We start from the raw sequence: 21376 nt of genomic DNA on the forward strand, positions 1-21376 counted from the left end.
TTTTTTGTCTCCCCTTCCCTTCACATTTCCTCCAGTGCAACATGTGATTTACCATGGAAAAGTTACAGAGCTAAACTTCCTTTAGAAAGCTGTCTCCTTGTAGTAAGTGTGTAAACACTCAGTTATCTAAAGAAAATACATCCTCACCGGACCTTATATCTGACTCCCCTGCCTACTCCATCAGCACAACAGGGCATAGCATAGGGCAACAGCATGGAAGACTGAGTATTGCTTGTGGCCCTGAAAATATGTGAAAATGTGTATTTCTTAGTGTGCACACTCCCTGTATAAGTCTGGTCAAAGGAACAGAGAATCTGAAGCCAGAATTTGCTAAAATCAAAATATCTGCTTGGAAATAAACTAAACTGAGACTGCAGCTAATTATATTTCTCATCACAAAGCTGCCTCAGCTTTGACAGGAGTCAGAAATAAGCACAGCAAGTCAAAGTTCAGATGGAGAAGATTGTCTTTCGGTAAAATGACGTGGGCTATTTGTTTATCTCAGTGTTTTGATGGGCACTCTCCTCGCAAAAAATGGCTGAATCACACCAGACCTCTTGCGTCACTGGATACTTCCTATAATGGTGTATACATATAACAGTGATTTTTTCCAAGAGGGATTAACTAAGAGAAAAGAATTTGTTTTAAAAAAAGGAATAACAGTAATTCAAATCTGAACACTCCTGGACTTCAGAAAAGCTGTGATCCAGCTCTAAAACTAGGGTGGTAGGTTGTCCCTTTAAAAATAACTGTTCTTTCATAATTCACTGCCAATTGCTTGAGCAAACACTGTAGAAAAACTAGTGATTATTTGGTGTTCACTATTAAATATCCATTGCCGACAACTGATATGCTCATCATATGAATTAAATGCTAAAAAATTTTTGTTAAGTGTAAAATCATGCTTAAATCATGTTAATTAACTGATAGCTAAGAAACCCAAATAATTTTCCTAGCCTCTATAAATCTAGAATCATTTCATATGTCTGAATTAGATCCCCTTGTAAACACCAATCTTGTTATAATGGTAATCTTTCTCCCTGTGAAAGTCATAATGCTTTGTTCCACTACAACATCCAAATTTAAGAGCTTTCAAAGGCTTCATAAATCTTTTTTTTTTCATTCATTATGCTTCACTGGAGTTGGCAAACATTACTATCTTTTTTGCAGAGGAGGATATTTAGATACTTCAGGTGCAATTTTACTTATTTTTTTCTTGCAGTAAAGCCAGTCTAAAATATCCCTTCTGGTTACAGCATTCTGCCCCATCAATTGCAACAGTAAAAACATCTGTGGACTGAAATCTAAGTTGGATTACAAAAATTCTCTTGATTTGAGGCTTATTTAAATCATAATTTCTAACCTAGGTTGCTTCAGCCTCCTGCTCCCTGGGAGGAGCTGAGTCACCACAAACAAGATGTGAATTCAGGAAGCAAGTGGTCAGAAAAAACAACTCCAACTCGGAAAAATTTCTGAGAAAAAGTGATGTGAAACTATCCCCATAGAGATGAACTGTCAGTGTCAGAAACCACATTTTTAGCGTACTTAGATCTGAGGTTAGGAATCCACAGAAAGCTGTTTCAACCTCCAGGGTAAATAAACTTTCAGAGGTGCAGACAATCACTGGACTGGCAAGTTACTGGATCCAAAACTTTGACATAAACCTGCTTTCAGGAAGAAGAACTTGTTCATAAAGACAGAGTATAAAATGTCTATATGTATCAGTGTCCCCTCCTTGGCAGTATCTTTCTGACAGCTTCATTATAACACAATTGCATGATCATGAAGCAGGAATTGTTACAGTGCTTTCTGTCTGGGTATGTTCTCAGTAACAGGGTTGGTTGGTTTGAGATCTATGTCAGGACAGAAAAAACACAAAATAAAAATGGTTCTTGTTTTATTCCACTGGCAACACGAGCCAGAATTACACACTTTTGTGATCCTCTCTCCATTCTGGTTGACCCAACCAGTCAGCAGTCAGGGTCTGCAAAATATCCTGCCAGTCTGCAAGGGCTTTTCCATCATTCTAGAAGTGTAAAGGCATTCACACTTCCAGTTGTATCGATTTTGAAATGACATGGTTTGATTCTCAGGCCACTTTCCATAGTAGCCCAAAGCAGAATTGAGACCTTCTTGCCACTCCAGCCACCACCACAAAACAAACCTTCCAAGTCAGTATCTTGTATGAGACATCAAACTGAGTTAGGCAACAGTAGTAACATGCAGAGTGTAAAGTATAGCCCCAGGCATTACCACAACCAATGAAATGTGAACTTCTAAAGCTATCCAAATTCTTAATGCTTCTTTGCAAGTCAGTGAGACTTCCCAGGGCAGCACCAGACTGCACTTCTCTCAAGATCAGACTCATTTGCAGTTTCCAGTATTTCAGAGAAACTAGTGCCTCCGAAATCTAAATCGAAAGCTAAAGTCAGAGGTGGGAAATGTCTGGTATCCAAAGATCATTTGTTTCCATGCAGTAGGATAGGAATATCAGAACATGGCCAACACATACTAGAGATAGGTGGATGTTCCAGTTAGACTCAAATAAACCACACTGTAATCTTTTGCGAGTTTGTATAAGTCAACAGGTTCTTGCCGAAAATCCCCTAGGAACTGACTGATAACCCCATGAAAGGAAGTTTGGGTCAGGCCTAGAATAGAAGTTTGGGCTAATTTTAAGGAAAAAAATGGTGTAGGTCATGATCTGCCTGCAGGAAAACCACAGGAAATCTCAGCTGTGATTCACACGCTATAATGCAGGTGTTTTCATAATGAGAGCTCAGATCTTTCACTCTCACTGCAACAGTTCTGGGGCAATTTGTGGGTTGGAGCTTGAGAACTTATACTTGGCTATTATGTGATGCTTACAGTGCTTACCATCGTCAAAGTGTTTTATAAACAACAGCTAATTAAATTCTTACATTTTAGAATATATAAATAGGTACTGCCTTTACACAGGAATATCATAGGCAGAAATGTAATGTAACTTATCTATATCTAGCAAGAGGAAACATTATAAGTAGGATTACCACTCTGACATTACTGGTATTCTTGCTTTCCACTGTTGGCATAACTCTGCTGACCTGAAAACTTGATGATTCTTCATTGTTGTTAACCACATATTAACTTCCAACAGTTCACAGTCTGTGGGACTTCATAATTAAATAAAACATCTATGGAATACATAATTATATACTGACTTGCAGAAATTCAAAGTTCTTTGAAACCAAGGTAATTTAAAACAATTAAATTCAGCCAGTGTTAGCAATGTCAAGAAATAAAATAGCAAATCAATAGTTATTTTTCCATTTAAAAATGTGAAATTTGTCCTTCCTGACAACCAATTAATGTGAAGCTCGTGAAATACTTATGGGCTTCTTTTCTTGAAAATGCAAAACAATATTTGCTTCTTGCTGGATGTTGCAGAACCCTGTAATACCACAGGTGATCTGACTTTTAGAGCCTGCTGAAAAAGGGAGGGAAAGGAAGAATGAACTTACTAACTGAAAAGTTGTATAACCCATGTGCCACCTTACTAACCTGTGGGGGTTCGAGATGTGAACTCTGGATCAAAATGGAAGGTGTCTTCTGGCCGTCCCACGGCGGGCTTGAAAGGTGGCTTGATTTCTTTTCTGTACAGTTTCTACAAGGAGAAGAACAGACCACAATCAACAGCAATGTATACACCTTCAGCATCTGCAGATAAGCTCCCCCACTTCCTTTAGGGTGTCCTTTCAGCTCTGTGGTATCCTTGCAGGATTGGCAAAAAAGGATATGTCAATGACTCTGGCTTCTGCTTGACAGGTTGGCTTAGAATCTGTGCCATGGATGGTCTCTACACTTTTTAGCTACTGGAATCCAGAAAATAAACACAAGTGTTTCTGGCAAAAATTTAGCCCATAGACTGGCACAGTATTTCAGCTGGGACCTCTGGAAACTCACTGGTCTAAGGACAAGACACTGGAATGTGCAATGGTAACAGGGTGACTGTAGCTTGCAGCAATGGCAATCAGCACAAAGAACCTCTAGAGAAGCTGTGACTGTTTTAGCATTTACTATTTGTCAAGAACTAGCAATATGTTTGACATGCTGCCAGACTGAGCTGAGCAACAGGCTTGGCTGCCTGGTCCTTACAACCTAAACAAAGTCTTGTTCTTTTTGGCATATCTGGTAAAAGGGAAGGGGACTAACATCTGATGGTTAGATGAAATTCCCATCAAAAGATGCTATCAAGAAACCACTGCGGATGGGTGGGAAGTCACATTGAAGGTCTAAATGTAGCTTAAGCTGAGGAACAAAACAAAGGAAAAACACAAGGAAGAGAGGAGATAAAGGTAAGCACTGCTAGGTGTGTGAGTTTCTACTGATGACCGAGAGATGATGTAGGGGATCACCTAAGTAATAGGCACCATAAACTCATTCTAATACACTGCCTTTATTATGAGGGACTTTCTGGCCTCTTATTTCATGCTTAGTGATCTTTAAGAAATTGTTACACCATGCCCCTTTGCATTCATACACACATTTTAGGAGATGAAGAGATTGAGGTGAAGCATATCTGGATCTGATCCAAAGCTTCTAGAGGTTGATTGAAAGAGCCCTATTGGTTCCAGCCATCTCTGCATCATTTCTACTTCAAATGGCCAAAACTGAACATCATGTTGATGGCAGCATGGGGAACAGAGCTTCAGTTTGATGCCGTGCTGCACATTTTAGTCCCTAGACTGCATTTCCTTTCTAGCAATTCTTGTAGTTCTCGGGTTTCAAGGACTGAATTACTTGCCACAGATAGTTCTCTATAATTAGCATGTCTGAACATAAATACAACACTTCATCCAAACTTTTAAGTCATGATAAAAACTGGAAAGTTAACTTTATGACTGTTTGTAACATATATTTTTAGGTTAGCTCTTAAAACAACTTCCTAATGAGCTGATTTTTCAAAATATTTCATGGAGATTAATAAATGCTTGCCCAGCTCTTTGCATGCAGGAAGATTCTTTTTAACTATGGGTTTTGTGGTGAATTGTCTTCTGTAATATAAAGCATGTGGTCAAATCTGAGATATATACAAATCACCATAACTTGAGGTTGATTTTGCATTGATAAATGAAGGTTCTTGAGCAGGAAATTCTGTAGGATAGTATTAGCCCTAACAAAAAGGATATGCTTGTGGTTGAATTCCTTGGAAAAGTGAAATAGTGAGGCTGGAAATGACTCTGCAATAATTAATGGCCATTTCATCATAAAAAAGTTTCTGCTTGTGTAAAACTGCTCTATATCTTCTCAGACAAAAAGAGATGAATAACTGCTGTAAGCCACAATGAAATCCAGTCTTCCAAATAATTAAAAGCCAATTGCAATCTTAAGCAGGAAGTGTCACTCATCAGCTGAAAAGTATCTACCTAGTAATTAATGTACATCCTTTTCTGTCTGCACAGAACTTTGAAAGAGAAGAACTCAGCACCTACTGAAGGCTTTTCTATTGCTAGGATTTCACCTTGAGAAAGCTATTTGCTTCCAGCTTTCCTCTATTTGTCTTAATTCACAGCTGCAGTGCTTCTGCTGCAGAAAGCAATATGGTCACATGCACATGCTTCCTCCCTGAATTAACTGCACCACTCATCCTGTGAGGTCCAAAAATTGGAAAATGTTTTAGAGCTGTACATCATTCAGGAACTGCACTCTTTTTATTATCATAACCATATTCTCTCTGGCCTCTTAATTCCTTCCCCCATCTGTAGTTTCTTAAGTGCTTCTACATTTGTATTTTGAATCCCTAACCCACATCCTCCACTGCTAGGGAGGGATTTAAGATTCATTGTGAGTCACATGCCACCTAAAGATGCATAATCACAAATTTGCTTTCTGGGATGGAAAAAAAGAAGTTGCTTATGCAAGTGAAAGGCACTTTTGAGCACAACCAGGATGACTTCGTTTTCTATTTCCTTCTCCACTTGCGATAAAAATTATTTCTGGTGTTTCTGACTAGAGAATGGAACAAAGACAATAGACAAAGGTAAACTGCCTAAACCATTTTTTCCCCCCAAGCTTTTGAATCAGGAAATTAAATGAAATCATTAAGGACTAGGAAAAACAGAGAAGTATCATCTATGGACTTTTCCATCCCAGTGTAGCTCCAGTTCTCTGAGTGAACCACAACAACCAAAGCCAAATCACTAAGACACAGGCAGCCCAACACAGTTAAACATGAAGGCCTGCTGCAGGCAGAATGCCTCTTCCTTTAAAAACTTGCACCCTGTAGACTGCAAAACACAGTGTGACACAAGCTGATCTAAGAAAACAGTAAGAATCACAGCCATAGTTTTGAATACATGGAGAAAAAATATTTCTTGAAGCATTTGAGACCATTCTGGATTTTTCAAGAATATTTCTGATTTTAGGAAATGTATTATCTCTTACCATGGTCCCAAAATTATTTGGGGTCGATGTATCTTGACCTTGACTTCTTTCAACAGAAACCAAGCAGCGTGGCAAATGATATACCAACTTAAATTTCAAATCTTTTCTTTGACCATTTCTATCAGACTGTTACATAACTTCTGCTAAACTTTAAACAGTTATGTACTTTCCAAGTCATGGTAATCCTGGTACTGTATGCCAAAGTCACTGTGAATTCCATCATCTTTTTAAATGGGAACAGACTCCTAGTCTCAGTTTAAATCCCAGTTTTGATATCCAATTTATTGCTTTGGATCTTACTAAGCATTTGGAAGAGACTTTGGATATGTTAGGGCTACCTGGAGCGTTTAAATCTCAGGTTGAGTGCTTAAGATCATTACATGTGTGCTATTTTGCACAAATACAAAAAGCTGAAGATTTTTTCCTTCCACATTGTTTACACATCCATAAAGGAGAATTGAATTTTTTATCCCTTAATGTTTTACTGAGAATGTAACTTCTTTCTCTTTCCCAGTAAAGAATAACCTCCCACATCTGACCCCTAATTTTATAAACTGGGCACAGCAATGGCTTAGCACAGAAAAATGTGGCTGATAGATATCAGGAATCACTGTGTATCTCACAGAGCTGTCAGATCCAGAGGCTGTGCTGAGGGACTGCATAATCCACAAAATGAGGGAGATGAACTCCAAGATGTGAAAGTACCAATTTAGATATTCACACCTGGATACATATCCATGCTTCTGTCTACTTATCAACTTCTCACATCCTTCTGAAACTTTGGAAATCAGTACTTTTATATTAATAAGTACCTATGAATTAATAACACAGCTCTACACAAGTTTAAGCTTCTGTCAACTTCCTTTCTGATTTTGTACAAAACAATTTTTATTTGAAATAACTAATTTTCCTCCAGGTCCCAGTGACCTTTTCGTAAAATATATTGCCAGAGAGCTAATATCAACTTCATCTGAACACCTCCTCAGCTGAAACTCAATACAGCAGGGAGACTAGTAACAAAATACTGCAACATTTTGTTTCTTTCTCTGCTAATTGATAAGCAGTTAATTTTTCATCATCTTTAAAAAATGCACTCTTAAAAAAAACCCAGAGTGTCTCCCAGGCACTCAGCAATAGAACAAGAGGGCACGGGCTTAAGCTCTGCCAGGGGAAATTTAAGTTGGATATCAGAAAAAAATTTTTTACAGAGAGAGTAATCAGGCATTGGAATGGGCTGCCCGGAGAGGTGGTGGATTCACCATCCCTAGAGATCTTTAAATGCAGATTGGTCGTGGTGCTGGGTGCCATGATCTAGTAAATGGACTAGAGTTGGACCAAGGGTTGGACTCGATGATCTTGGAGGTCTTTTCCAACCCAATCGATTCTATGATTCTATGATTCTATGATTCTAAATGCTCTATACATGTGCCTAGCAAATATCAAGAAGATGAAAATGGCTTAATTTAATTAAAAAGTATTTAGTCATTTCCTGAACTGAGTTTCTTTGATCAAGAATTGAATTATTCCTTAGACACCTTCTAGAAATAGCAAGATGCTACCCTCTACAGTGATGCACTTGTAGTGTGAGAATAAACTCCCTTGATACATATACCTGTCATGGAAAATACAAAAAGCAGACAAAAGGATGAATTATATTCTAAAATGCTTGTTCTCTCCTAGATTAATGACTCAATGTTATTGCCTGCAATAGAAAGCTAGCAGAATTCAGATCCTGGGATTAATTTTTGCTGTTGGTAAAACCTGCATTAAATAATTCATGCTTTTAGTTTAGTTTGATCTCTGATTAATATTGAAGGAAAGAGAACTTGAATCCACTTTCCACTCCTCTCCTCAGCTGTATCTGGCAGTTCATTTTCTAGCACATAATTTCCTCTAGTTCCAATTTAGCCTGTCATCTAAACAAAAGCTACTGTTTATAGCCCACTCTTCCAACTACAGTCTGCAAAACCAGACTTCATATTTTATTTTTCATTTTCAATGAAAAAACAGAAATTCATTATGCATGATCTGGAAAGAAGTAACAGTAATAAAAAAAAAAAATCAGGAACCAGACTGAGCTTTCTCAGAGCCCATGAATGAAATTACCTGAGGTCAACTCAGCTTCGGTCTAGTTGCTTTAGGAAGAAAAGGGTTAGCAGGCAGGTGAAACTCAAAGAACTGGGCATCTAATCTCTTTCCTGAGAGTCCCAGCCTTGATCACAAAAGACAGTCCATTCATTCAATAACGGATTTACTGAAGTTGCGTCACAGTGCCTACTAAATGTCTTAGAGCAGTAAGACTGATATTTGCAGAAACCTTTATCTATTTTTCACCCTGTAAAGTGGGAATTTAAGGCTTTGTTATGGGGTGACAACAGCTGTAAAAATGAGACTTTTACAGAGATTAGCTCATGCCAAGTTTTAAATCCAGGCATAAAAACTCTGTCAGATTGCCTACAGTTCATTTAGTACATAAGTTAACCAGAAGTTAAACCTAGGATGACCGGAGATGTTGCTGAAGAATGGCACTCTGGAACATGGAAATGGAACCAGGGAAAGGCCAGAAGGAGGAGGGTTGTTCTCTGGCCACACTCATGTTTTCCAGTAGTATTCACTGCCTCTACATGCAGTGGTCATGCACTATCACCACTTATGTGCTTGGCAGCAGCATCTGCCATGTAACACGGGCCATTCTTACACTGTACATGTTGTTTCCACTGTGTTCACTGCCTTTATGCAAACCAGACACTATATCTGGTTGTGCCTGTTTGAAGACAGTGAAATGATGTTGCAACAGGTAAACACTTCAGTGACAGAGAAAATAACCAGCCCCAATCCAAATCCCAAGGGGACAGCACTGAAAATACTCCGAAATGATGTTTCAAGTCATACATTTCCACCTGAGATTCTAGTGACTTCACCACTGCAATATCCAGACTGCACACAAACTTAGAAAAAGAAGTTAGCTCATTTCTGTTTTGAATCTCTTTTTAAAATTAGATGGTGCAACTTGGTAGTTTGTTCCTGATTATCATGCCACTTTTGTAGCAAAAATCATGCTTAAAAAAGATCTGTTTCATATTGCATTTCTAGCAGGCACTAAACCATTCTGACCCTTCATGATGAGGCAGTTTTTGATGCAGGACCATTTTACTAGTCACAGCAGTCCTATCATACCTGCCAAGGTAGTACAGAAGTTCTCCTAAAGAGCTTGGTTCATGCCCTTTGAGGTCTTCACATTACCAAGGCATAAAATAAATCAACATTCCTGTCCTGTCTTAACAGTGTTTTTTGCTGACTGCCTACAATTGATGTGTGAGAGAGATTCTGTATAGAGGAGAACAAAATGAGGGCACAGGGATTCTTTTCCTACAACCACATATCAGCACTAAACATCTGTGTCTGATCCATTTCTGTTCTCTGACCTCTCTCCCTTTCTGTCAATGGAGAACACCTTAACAGCTGGATGGATGATCATTGTAAGTCAAAGTCCTGGCTTCAGCTCAGGGCCAGGCTGGCTCACATTGCTCTGAAATCTATAAAACACTGTAGCTATTGTAATGAGATAAGCCTCCCAAGATCTCCATGAGTAATTGGAAAATTAGGTTAAAATGAGGAAATTTATTACAAAGACAATAGCTGATCTGCATAATAATGATGTGTCTGTCTCCAAGAAAGTGCAATAAGCACTAATTATGTTGGATTAAAATGGATTTTTACAGCTACATTTTACAGCAGCGTTAGAAGGCTAGATAAGACATCAAAGGGCAATTAAATCCACGTTCCTCTCTAGCTCCAAGGCATGTTCAAGCATACCTATTCTCTTCACGGTAGATATTTCCCTATCTGTAAGAGCTGTTGCAAATGATGGAGGACTGTAGTTTCCTTAGGCATGAAATTGTTCCCCGAAGAACCGGGCTTGAAACAATCACCAATTATCATGACAGAAGGTGGTCTTGTGGAGTCTCATGGGACAGAACTGACTTCAAAAAATTCCAAGATGCAGAGCCTCATTTATCTGTGATGAGTTAGTGAGCTGCTCCACTAGTGAATAAAGAAAGAAAAACCCTCTCACTGCTCCAGTGCTTCTTATTACATCAAGATATATTCGTCTGACCTGTATTTTGGTTGCAAAGCTAAGGACTGTAGAGATATTGGAGGATTACAGAAAACAATAATAATAGTAACAACAACAACAATAATAATAATCATCATCATCATCCTCCAAGTCTTCCAAATTCTCTATTTTTTATTTTCACTTACTGTTTCAATGAATGTAAAGCCTTCATACAGAATCTCATGACTAGTAAGAGGCAGAGAGGAAAGAGAATCTAAATTCCAGAACATATGTACTGGGACTAAAAGTCAGTTGGACCATAAAGGACAGTTTCAAACTCTACCTTCATGGAAGATGTTTTAACATGTTTATGAGATTTTGCTAATGAGTTTTTCCAAAATAAATGATTTTTTGGGGCCTTTCAACGTCTACCTGGGCACCATAAAATGTTCTTTCCCAGAGGAATTAGCTTTACTGAATTATCCTGGGCTGCAGTTTGAGAATGGCTCTCTCAAATATATCCATGTTTTTTTACCAGAATTTATCTTCAGAACTGCATCAACATGACCTGTTGCACTAGCATTCATGAGTGAACAGTTTAAATATTAGAGAGATATAACAACCTTAACACAGGTTGAATAAACTTAAACTAGAAAATGCTAGAGGATTTGGCAAACAGGAGCTTTGATACACTGGTAGTTGTTCAGATCAAGAATGAAAAATGTTTGCTTCCAGGTTTGTCTAAAAATAAATTAATTTGGATAAATAAGATGCTGAAAATGTGAGATTTAACTTCTTGCAAGTCTAAATCAATACTTAGCTAATCTCTACCACCAGCTTTATGAGCTGTAGCTGATAGCAATAAAACAAACCCTTGTTTACCAATCTATAATCACCTCTGACATGTCTTATTTGAACCATGCTTCATTTGATCAAATGTTTGCTGTTCCAATTTTGAGTGCTGATGTTAAAATAATAACTCACCTCAATAAAACATCAAACATTTGTAAGAGGAACTGACATTTCCAGTTCTCACTGGTTGACTTGTATGCCTAGAAATGTAAAATCACTCTTCTGAAAATCCATCACTTTTGTGCTTTTCTATAGCCCCCATTGCAACTCAGTGGAAGCACTAGATGTTGTCCTGTAGTCACTTAGGCCAAAATGACAAGAATGGGCTAACAAAGCTATCCTGTTGGAAGATTTATGATTCCCCCAGCATAAAGCAGCACAACCTGCTGTACAACATGCTGTACCAGCTCTGTGGATGCCCAGGCAGTCCCAGTAACACCATGCTGTGTTTGGGAAAAGGGTGCACCTGGAAGTCTTGGACCTCCTTGGAGCTACAGTTGGCAGACATGTAAAAGCAGACCTGGGGCTGCTCTGAATATTTCCAAGAAAGAAAAGGATTCCTGAACATCCTTGATATCGGAAAGAGTAAAACTAGCATTTTGTCCAGCTTGCCCAACCCTGTGAGAAGAGGTAAATATTTCAATATGGAACATTAGAGCAGAATGATGGAGGGACCTAGAGCTTCCCTCTGGAGTATCTCTTTCAAGGCCAATCCTTTGGCTCTGTTTTATTTTACAACTGCAGGAATTATTTAATTTACAGCTACTTATTTGCACTCCAGTCTGGCTCCCACAATAAGTCTTATGTTTATAGAGCTGAATGTGGAAATTATTCTATGGAATGCTGCAAATAGCCTCAGGTAGTATCATGATAAAACAGATTACAGAGACAAGTAGTAAGAAGAAACTGACAATGCTGAAAGCAGCTTTTCATTCCTTTCTTTTGTGGGTATGTGAATAAACATATATATAGAATCATAGAATCATATAGATTGGAAAAGACCTTTAAGACCTTTAAGCAAGTTAAATCGGAAACCTAACACTGCCAAATATGTATGCAAGAGAGACACAGGCACCCACTGAAAAGGCTCTAGCTCCTGGGCTCAACATGTTAGAGAATATCGTCTTCCTTCCTAAGCATGGCAGTGTCTATTCAAAAAATGCAGCTAAGAAAAATAACAATAAAAAAATTATATGCTGCTCCACTTACATTCCAGTCTATAGTAACAAAGAAAGGGTGACGTTTAATTTCTTCCACTCCATCAAATCCAGCACCTGGCAAAAGAATGAAAGAATCAAAATAGAGTCATGCTTAGATGAGTGCTGCATGAAATCTCCAGTCTTCCTCCCACTCCCCACTTTTCCATTGACAAAGTCAGTCAACATGTAAACATTTCCTCTAGTCAAGAAACCCTGAACAGTGCAACTGCCACAACAGTATAAACTACCATAAATACAAGGCACTTCATTAATGAGAATCTGATGGCTGAGGGTATTTTCCTTTTCTCTAAGTGAGGAGGCTGCCAAGGCAGTATAGCTGCACATTCAGGTTGAATGAGACATGGGATTTTAGCCACAGCAGAGTGCATGCACCAGCAAGATCAGAGGCCCCAGGATGTCCTGATACTCTGGCACAGCTACAGATGCTCCCTGCCACCAACAGCAGCTCTTCTATCTGCCCAAACTTTAAAATCTTGACTAGCTACCTGTACTCCACAGAGAAAGCTGCACTAAAAATAATTACACATTCAAAATACCAAAAGGCTATAAATGATTTAACATAAGCCAGAGTTTTAGGTTCCCCCTTTTCAAATACTGCCTTCAAATTCCTGTGAGTACCACAATCATCCTTCTCAGTGTTATGTTTTCTTCACTATTAAATATCTGTTACATTACTACAGGAATTTTAGGAAAAGTCCTCTGAAATCAGGTAAGAAATCTAATTTTTTCATTACTTTTGCCTTATGTCTTCACTGAAGATTGCCTTTTTTTTATTACTTTACTTCAATTTATTTGCTTCAGTGCCATCAGAGCATACAACAGGTGCTCAGTAATAATTAACAACTGTCAGAGATAATTTAGAATGACATTTATGGGGTTTATTTGACTTTATTAATAACTTCTTTCATTTTCATTTCAAGGAGAATTAACATCTGGAAGCAAAGGCTTTGTACTGCAATTTTGGAACAAGTTCCTGAAAGGTACCCAGCATACTTCTTTACAAGCATGCTTGAGCATCCTTGATACCCAAAAGGACTTGGGATTCATAAGCAACTTGCCAGGGGCACTCAACACCTCAGAGGACTCAGCTTTTTATCTGCAGTATTTGTACTTTCGGAAAATCAACATTACAAGCAGCTTTACAAAGGTCTTGTCACCTGAAGCTTTGTAAATGTGATGTCTGCTCTCCTTGTGTACAAGACATTATTGATGTTTGTCAAAATGCAATGGTCAGGAACAGCTTCCTACAGCCTGCTTAACATTCACTGATGAATGGATAAGAAAAGCAAACACAACATCCAGGACGTCTGTCAGGTCTGCCAGATAATAATGCAATAGAGATGATCGTCTGATTACTTCCCCATCCTGGTAATCTTTCAGTATAGAAAAACATAAGCAATGGACATGAGGATAAATAATCCTACACCGCCACATAAAATTATGTGCTCAGAGGTGATCAGCCCCACTGAGGTCCGTGAGTTGTGACAGACACACAGTTCTAGGCAAATGCAACATGAGATCAAATCTTAGAAAGAGAAAAGAGGACAAAAGGGACAATACCATTGCATTGCCACTGTGTATGTCTGTTGTACTACAGCTGGAGTATAGATATTGACACACTCACCTATACGAGAGTATACTTATTAAAAGGAGGAAAAATCAAAGAAGGTCAACAAAGAATGGCATGGAATGATTGAGTAGGACAAGACTTTTCAACCTGGAAACAGATGACCAAGCTGGTTTACAATAGGTCATTAAATGACGCTAGCAGGGATCAGGTTCAGAACCTAGAGATATTTCAGGAAACAGATAGCTGCGTGATGTGGAATTACTTGTAAAAGATGATGCAGTGCAAAATATTTGTATGGGTTCATGGGAAGGCCAAGAAAGTCTGTTGAAAAGAAATCTGTTGACAATTACTTAATCGACAAACCACAAGAGGTTCAGGAAACCCCTTTGCTTGACCTTAAAGCAGAAATAGGGTGGGAGAAAATATGGGTGAAGTAACACATATGTTTAACCTGTTCTTATTCTTCCCTAGGCAGTTGTTTATGGCCCATGGGTAATAAACAAGCAAATACTAAGTTTTAGAATAAGACTTCTATGACTTCCCTAGCATGTTTTTTTCAATGCACAGTCTGAAGTCTGCACCAGATTCCCTTAGCAGATTCATTCTGATTTTAGCAATGCCAACAGAAACATGAAACTGACAGTTACTCAGAAGAGAATTACATTAAGTGACTCTTCAGAGAAGAAGAAAATGTTTCGTGTTCAGGTTCAGTGGCAGTAATTGGAAACTTTGCAATGTGCAGTTGATGTTCTTAACCACATAAAGATGAAACCCGAGTGCCAAACTGATTTTGAAGGACTGGGATAAATGCTCAGACACTGTAAGACACTGTTAGCACAAGATAACAGCTAATGCATTCAGTTTTCTCTGCTCTGTCCCTTCCCCACTGTTTCTCTTTTTCCTCTTGCTTAGGATCATTATCATTGTGTGATGCAAATGATGGGCTTTTTTTCAGATGATCTTTTTGAAAACCACATTTTTACTACTGTTGTTCTTTTTTCCACAAAACTACAGAAATCAGGACCAAGACAAAAGTCCACACACAGCTACTTCTCTTAGTTGGAGGCTTCAGTGTGCTGTAAGGAATGAAGCATACAGGTGAGAGGCAAGCATTTGTTTGAAAAATTTGCATTTCCCACATGGGGCTACCTCAGAGATCTGGCTCAGAAGGAATACATTGTTAAGTGCAAGGGCTTGACTCCATCTCAGTTTAACAAAGTATATGAAAAAGATTTAGGATGGTAATAGCCTAATTTGCGAAGAGTGAAGGATTTCCAGTTCCTAGAAACTGATTTTAGACTATGGAGAAGGTTCAGCATTTCCTGTAGTTTTTCCCTACCATAAGATCTGTGGACATAGCCCATAAATCCTTCTTGAATTGTGTGCTGTGGCTGCAGGCAGCAGAGTGAGGCCGGATCCTCTCCTCAATTGGAGGAGGGAAGTGGCCCCAGGGTGCACTCAGGAACTATTCTGGGAGCCTGAAGGGGCAAGTCTGATCCTACTGCAAAGTTCCATGGGAGACATGAGGCATTGATGCTTTTGGTGAAATCTCTCTGGATTTGCTCAGCATATTTCAACCATTCATCTACCTTCTGCAAATACAAAATGGTACTGAAAAGAGATGTGCTTTCATGGAGAAAAGAGAAGCATTGGAAAGGTCATGACTGGAAAGTCCTGTTTCATTGAGATGGACATTTCTTGGCATAGAGATGTGTATTTATTGAATGTCTGAAATGCATCATGCGATGTCACAGTGCATGACTGCAAACTTTTCACCTCCTCTAAGTTGTTAGTGGTTTTCATTTTTTAACTTCACTTTAACTTCAATTTAGTAATAAAACCTATCAATAAAGAATAAACAGCAAAATCAAACCTTCTGCCTGCAAATATTGTTATGTGTCATCCAGTTCCATGAGGGTTCGAGAAGATAAATAATTCTTTCAGATCTAATTGCCAGTTTAAACACATTAGATTGCAAGGATTTACATAAAATCAGCCTCACATTAATAAGCAAAAACTTGATTATCTAAGATTGTTCCATACCTGTAATAAAAGTGTCTGCAAACATTAAAGAGTAGAATGTTTTATTTTTTAATTGGTTTTGATTGTTGAATCAGTATGGACAATGCAAGCCTTGAAATATATTGAAGGGAAAATGGGAGACCTACAAAATTTGAAAGCTGATTACTTGGATATTCAAAATAATCAAAAAGAGTTTCCAGATTTTTAGTTTCAGATAATAAAATTTTAGTGTCTCTATGGCTTCAGAATCTTTTTAGAAGGCTAGATTTTTTTGAAATATTTTTCTAAGTTTTACAAGAAATTTGTACAGTAACACTGAAAAATGAGAAAGCTGTTTTTTGTTTAAACTCATCACCTTACAAAGTTAAACCCCAAAGTTTTCTATGTGCTGAAGCAGAATTCATCTTCTCTTAGAACATGGGATTAGAGAAAATAAAAACTATTTCCTTGTCTTTTACTCGGAACCTACTGGCATATGCTTTTATTTTAAACTTTCTTGGTCAAGCTTCTCAGTTATAAGGACTCTGGAACCTTTATAATGCTCAGCTGCTTAGGACATTTGTTAAATGTTTTTACATTTATTTACCTAACTGAGCAGATCCAGGCCTTAGGACAAGTGCCTTGCGTAAGTTCCTGGCAATGTAATGAACTCACACCTTCGCCATTGAGATGCCTACTCCTTGTTTGCCTGGGTATTCCAGTTAGCTTTTTTTAAGAATTTAAAGTATGCTTATCCATAATCTGAATTTTTTTGTACTTAGAGCAGTACTACCAAAGCAGTGCTAGGCAGACTATTTGTACAGCAAAGTGTATGGGCTCAGAAAAGAACAGTGTCCAAAACAAAGGATACCAAAGGAAGACTTTACATTCCTAAAATACTTGCCATAAGCATTAATATGGGCACCAGACTTAAAAACGACCAGGTAAACTGGATTACTAAATTCCTCCTCTGTCTTGTCTATCTTGCTTCAACTCTAATATTTCATCCATTAACAATCCAGAGCTTCAAAACAAAGTTTCAAAGCAAAATTTCAGAATACATCATCCATCTTTATTTTCTTGTGTTAAGATACCAAAATCAAATGGCAGAAAGCACGACGGTAGCAGGAAGAAAATTATTTTTGAAGCTTAGCATTTTTCATCTTGTCAATGCAAAAAATTGGGGTTTTGAACTAATTACACTTTCCAGATTTGCAAACTTGTGTAACAATGGCTGAAAATAAGTGCTTGATCTGTAACAGGGTTATTTTATTTCAGCGTGCTTCATTAATTTTCCAAAGATTTCCAAAACAGGATGTCTAAGCTTACATTTCTTTTACTGTCATTCCTTTACCAGAAAAAACTAAAATCCATGAAGTTGAAGTAGTCCTTTATCCACTGACTTCTGTTCAGTATTTAGGCAAACCATTTAAGATTTCCTGCTTTTGTTAAAAACAGGTATGTTACCATCCTCCTTTGTGCTCATTCTCAATCAGTGAAAACAGAGAGTGCCCTCAGGAGCTTTCCACCACTGTTCCTGAAATGTTAAGAGCTATTTTTCTGTTACCCTTTTAGAATTTATTTTCTTGGATGCTTGTGTTATAAATAATTTCCTTCTTTCTCCAAGCCTTCTCAGTATTTTCATAAACATCAGGTTTTAAAACCTTAACCCCTAGAAATTCCTCATTATTAACAGGGAGATGATATGGGGGCTAGAATTGTTATGGCTAAAACTAAACAACTTTGATTATTTTAGTGAGTAGCTTTTTATTTAAAGACTGATATAAAGAAACTCCCACTGACTTCACTGAAGCCCCATTTTGGCAGGATAGCAACTTGTGGGAAGCCACAAAACAGAGAGAGCAGAGCAAAACCAAGAGATGGAGACAGGGAGGAAACAGCAGAAAGGAACAGAGGTAGCGAGTGGGAAAAAGTTTGTATTTGCTGCAGCACCTTATTTTTCTGAACAGAGATTAAACCCAGAAATCCCTGTACTCTATTTTTTTTTTCTAATATCAAAAAAATTGCTTGAGAGCAATTGAAACATGCTGAGACAATGTGTTTTTCCACTCTCATGTCTACAGTGCATGAGACTGCAAGGGCTACCATTTAGGTGAAGAGGTAAAAACCTTTGGGAGGGCATAGGTTTTACCAATGCAGGCCACATGGAAACCCCATTAACACCCAGCACTGTGCTAGGCTGTTATCACCTCATGCCTGTATGGAGCAAGGACAAAAGTTGCAATAAAAATCATGCAAAGGTCATTATCCATGACCTAATCAAATGAAATTAATTTATTAATAAAACTCTTAAATGAAGGTACAGATGACATAAGATACATTATCCAATAACTACTTGTAGTTTATCACAATTTAAGTGAGAATATTAACAAGTGTGAAGAGACATTAGTGAAAAGCAGATGATACATTTAGGATAATAAAGCAGAAAGTCTCCTGTGAGAACGCTCCCAGCTAATGGAATGAGACAGGATTGAAACGCATTTGAGAATGGAAGAGATGAAATCTCAGATTTGCAGCTAAATTATACAGATTTTTAAGACACACTTGTTTCTGAGTTCCCTTTATTATATGCAGCAGTTATCTTAAATCCTTCAAAAAACCTGGCAGTTTAAGCTCCCGCTTTACCAGAAAAATGAAATATAAGTTAATGTCATGTTTTAGATTCTGATACTTTGCCTGTACTCTGCAAATTTCTCTAGTACTGCTCAAGGTTCACTGTACTCTGGGAAGGAATGCAAAATGCCACATAATGAATAGGATAAGACAACTATCAGAAAAGATCTGCTGAGAAAAGTGATCACCACCTGGCAAGGCAGAGCACACATAACACCTCCCGATAAAATGCACATGCATACCTAATCTGTTGGAGGGGTTCCTTTTGAAGAGAGCTCGCAGCAGGCTCTGGGCTTCTATGCTCAAGAACTGCGGCATTCCCAGCTTGGCTCTGAAAGAACACAACACTTGAAAAGAAAATAGATTTTTCAAGGTGGGTTTTTTTCTCATTCTGCTGTGGCTGAAAAAAATGGAGTTGTAGTAGTCAGGATGGGCAGATACACGGTATCAGGGTGAAATTGGTTACCTAAGCATAATGCAATAGAGAGCAAGAACCTGATCTTGTTCTGCTGAAGTTGAGAAAGTTTACCACTGACTTCACTAGAGATAGAGCAGATTTAATGAATGTCATAAACCTTTTGCAACCTAAATAGGTAATTTTCCTACAGAATTTTTTCACTTTTTCAGCTTGCTGGAATAAATTTGGGAATCAAGAGAAATTTAAACAACCAAATCTAATAAAAGCAATAGTACTAAATCATATACTGTTGAAGAGAATATAACTTTTCACTACTCAATGCTACAGAAAAAAATGTAAAACTGAGCAAAGCTAAACTTCAAAAACATGTGTCTGCACTTAACTTTAATCAAATCATATATTTGCAAAGCAAATGATTTGAAATTTGGCAACAACAAAATACAAGGTGTCCTGCATAAATTTGACTGTTCCCACATTGTGGATATTGACATTAATACAGAAAGATAAATTTCTTCTGTGGGTCCTCTTAGTAATTCAATTCCTATTGAAGACAGTTTTGTATTGTATGTATGGCTCGGCTTTGCAAATGAAGATTTTGGGAGGACTCCCCCCACATGGGTGTGCCCTTCCAGCCTGCGCAGTGCATTTTTTAGGTGAGGCACAGCGTGTGCAGAACTGGCCCCACCATTTAAGTCCTGAGGTCCATCTGCCACAGCCGAGCGAGCTTGGACAGTGACAGTGAAGTCCTCAGGACTAGAACCTACAGCCCCCAGTATTGCCAGGAGGTCTCCCACTCAAGTACTAACCAGGGCTGACGACCCTGCTGAGCTCCTGAGATCTGATGGGATCAGATGTCAGAGTGGCATTTAACTGCCCTGAAGACAGTTTTAAGAGTCATATACAGGCATCAGATATGTATGCCTTACCAAATTCATGCCTTACATGGCTTTGAAATATAGGTGCAGTATACCTTTCACACACTTGGGATCTATAGACTCTTCAGAGGATAGACTTATAGTTAGAAGAAGAAAAGCAGTTTCAATACTCACTTCAGAATGAGAGCCATTGTCTCCTTTCTGTCTTTTCCTTGGAAGGGTAATGATCCTGTCAGCATCTCAAACTGTGGAGTAACAACAAAATGGTAAATTGAATGCGTGTTGAGATGGTCTGCATGGCTGATAGGCACCACATCCACCTTCTATTTCCAACATAACTGAAAACTTGAGGAAAAGAAGTGGTCCAACAGGCCGAGCTTCAGAAAAAAATTACACAGCAACACTGGATTATGCAGAACAAGAAAGACCAACATAACTCGTTCAAGAGTCTTGTTACAAACTGAATGCACTAATATGCAGGGTCACATTTGGCAGGTTTGAGAAGTGTCATATATGTTGATTCTTTCAGCACCTATTTTATGATCAGTCTTGGAAATAAGATATTTGGCTGGAGGGACTCTTGGTCTGCATAAGTATGTTATTCTTAAGTGTTTTGCATGGACTATCATAAAATGAAAATGGTTCAACATGCCAATCCCCAACTTTTCAGGCTGAGTTGAACCACCTTTCTGATTGCATATTTGCACCATTTAGAGATGTCTCTGCTATATTTTACAGGAGAAATAAGCAGAAATCCCACATTCTCAAGGCAATTGAATGTTCTTTTTCTCTCCTGCTTTGGCTCCCCTGGCTGTTTTCAGTGACGAAATCTGTGTGGCACATTTACCTGAACTCAAATCTCAAAGCAAAACTCATCATCCTCAATTATTTGCCTAATTCACATATGAAAACTTCAGTTATGGCTTCTTTGAAACAGATTAGTGCTTTCAGTAAATTTGACTTGCTCATGTCTGTGACTCAGGCTTTGGATCTCTTCTACTCTAAGAAATACCTAAATATTCATTGCTATAATTAAATACCTGTTACAGCAGGACAGACTGCAAGACTTATGTAGTTTTTATACCTTATCCACAAGATGGCCCCATGCTCCCAGGAGCACATTTGTGCTAAAAATAATCTTTTCATTACCAAAATTTGTGTCAGACTGCTCCACAGCCTGACTCTTCCTTTTGCCCAGATTAAATATAGCTACACCATAAGAAAAATATAGAAAACATAAGAAAACTAATGGTGAAACTACTATGCTAGTTTTGGGAGGAGGACAGAGGAGAGGTTTAGAAGCCAGATAACTAATTGAATATAATT

The 21376-nt window shown here is 38.1% G+C and overlaps 1 protein-coding gene across 1 annotated transcript in view; it reads right to left on the reverse strand.

Moving 5' to 3' along the window:
- The window catches only part of RPS6KA2 (ribosomal protein S6 kinase A2), a 167618-nt gene that overhangs the window by 35881 nt on the left and 110361 nt on the right, over positions 1–21376 (reverse strand). Inside the window, exons 9-12 of the mRNA XM_071549435.1 lie at positions 20225–20295; positions 19000–19088; positions 12542–12606; positions 3541–3643 (exon numbers count right to left, since the gene is read on the reverse strand). Coding sequence (XP_071405536.1) covers positions 3541–3643; positions 12542–12606; positions 19000–19088; positions 20225–20295 — 328 coding nt within the window. The remainder of the gene's footprint in view (positions 1–3540; positions 3644–12541; positions 12607–18999; positions 19089–20224; positions 20296–21376) is intronic.

Source organism: Pithys albifrons, chromosome 2, assembly GCF_047495875.1.
Source record: "Pithys albifrons albifrons isolate INPA30051 chromosome 2, PitAlb_v1, whole genome shotgun sequence".
NCBI classification, from domain to species: Eukaryota; Metazoa; Chordata; class Aves; order Passeriformes; family Thamnophilidae; genus Pithys; species Pithys albifrons.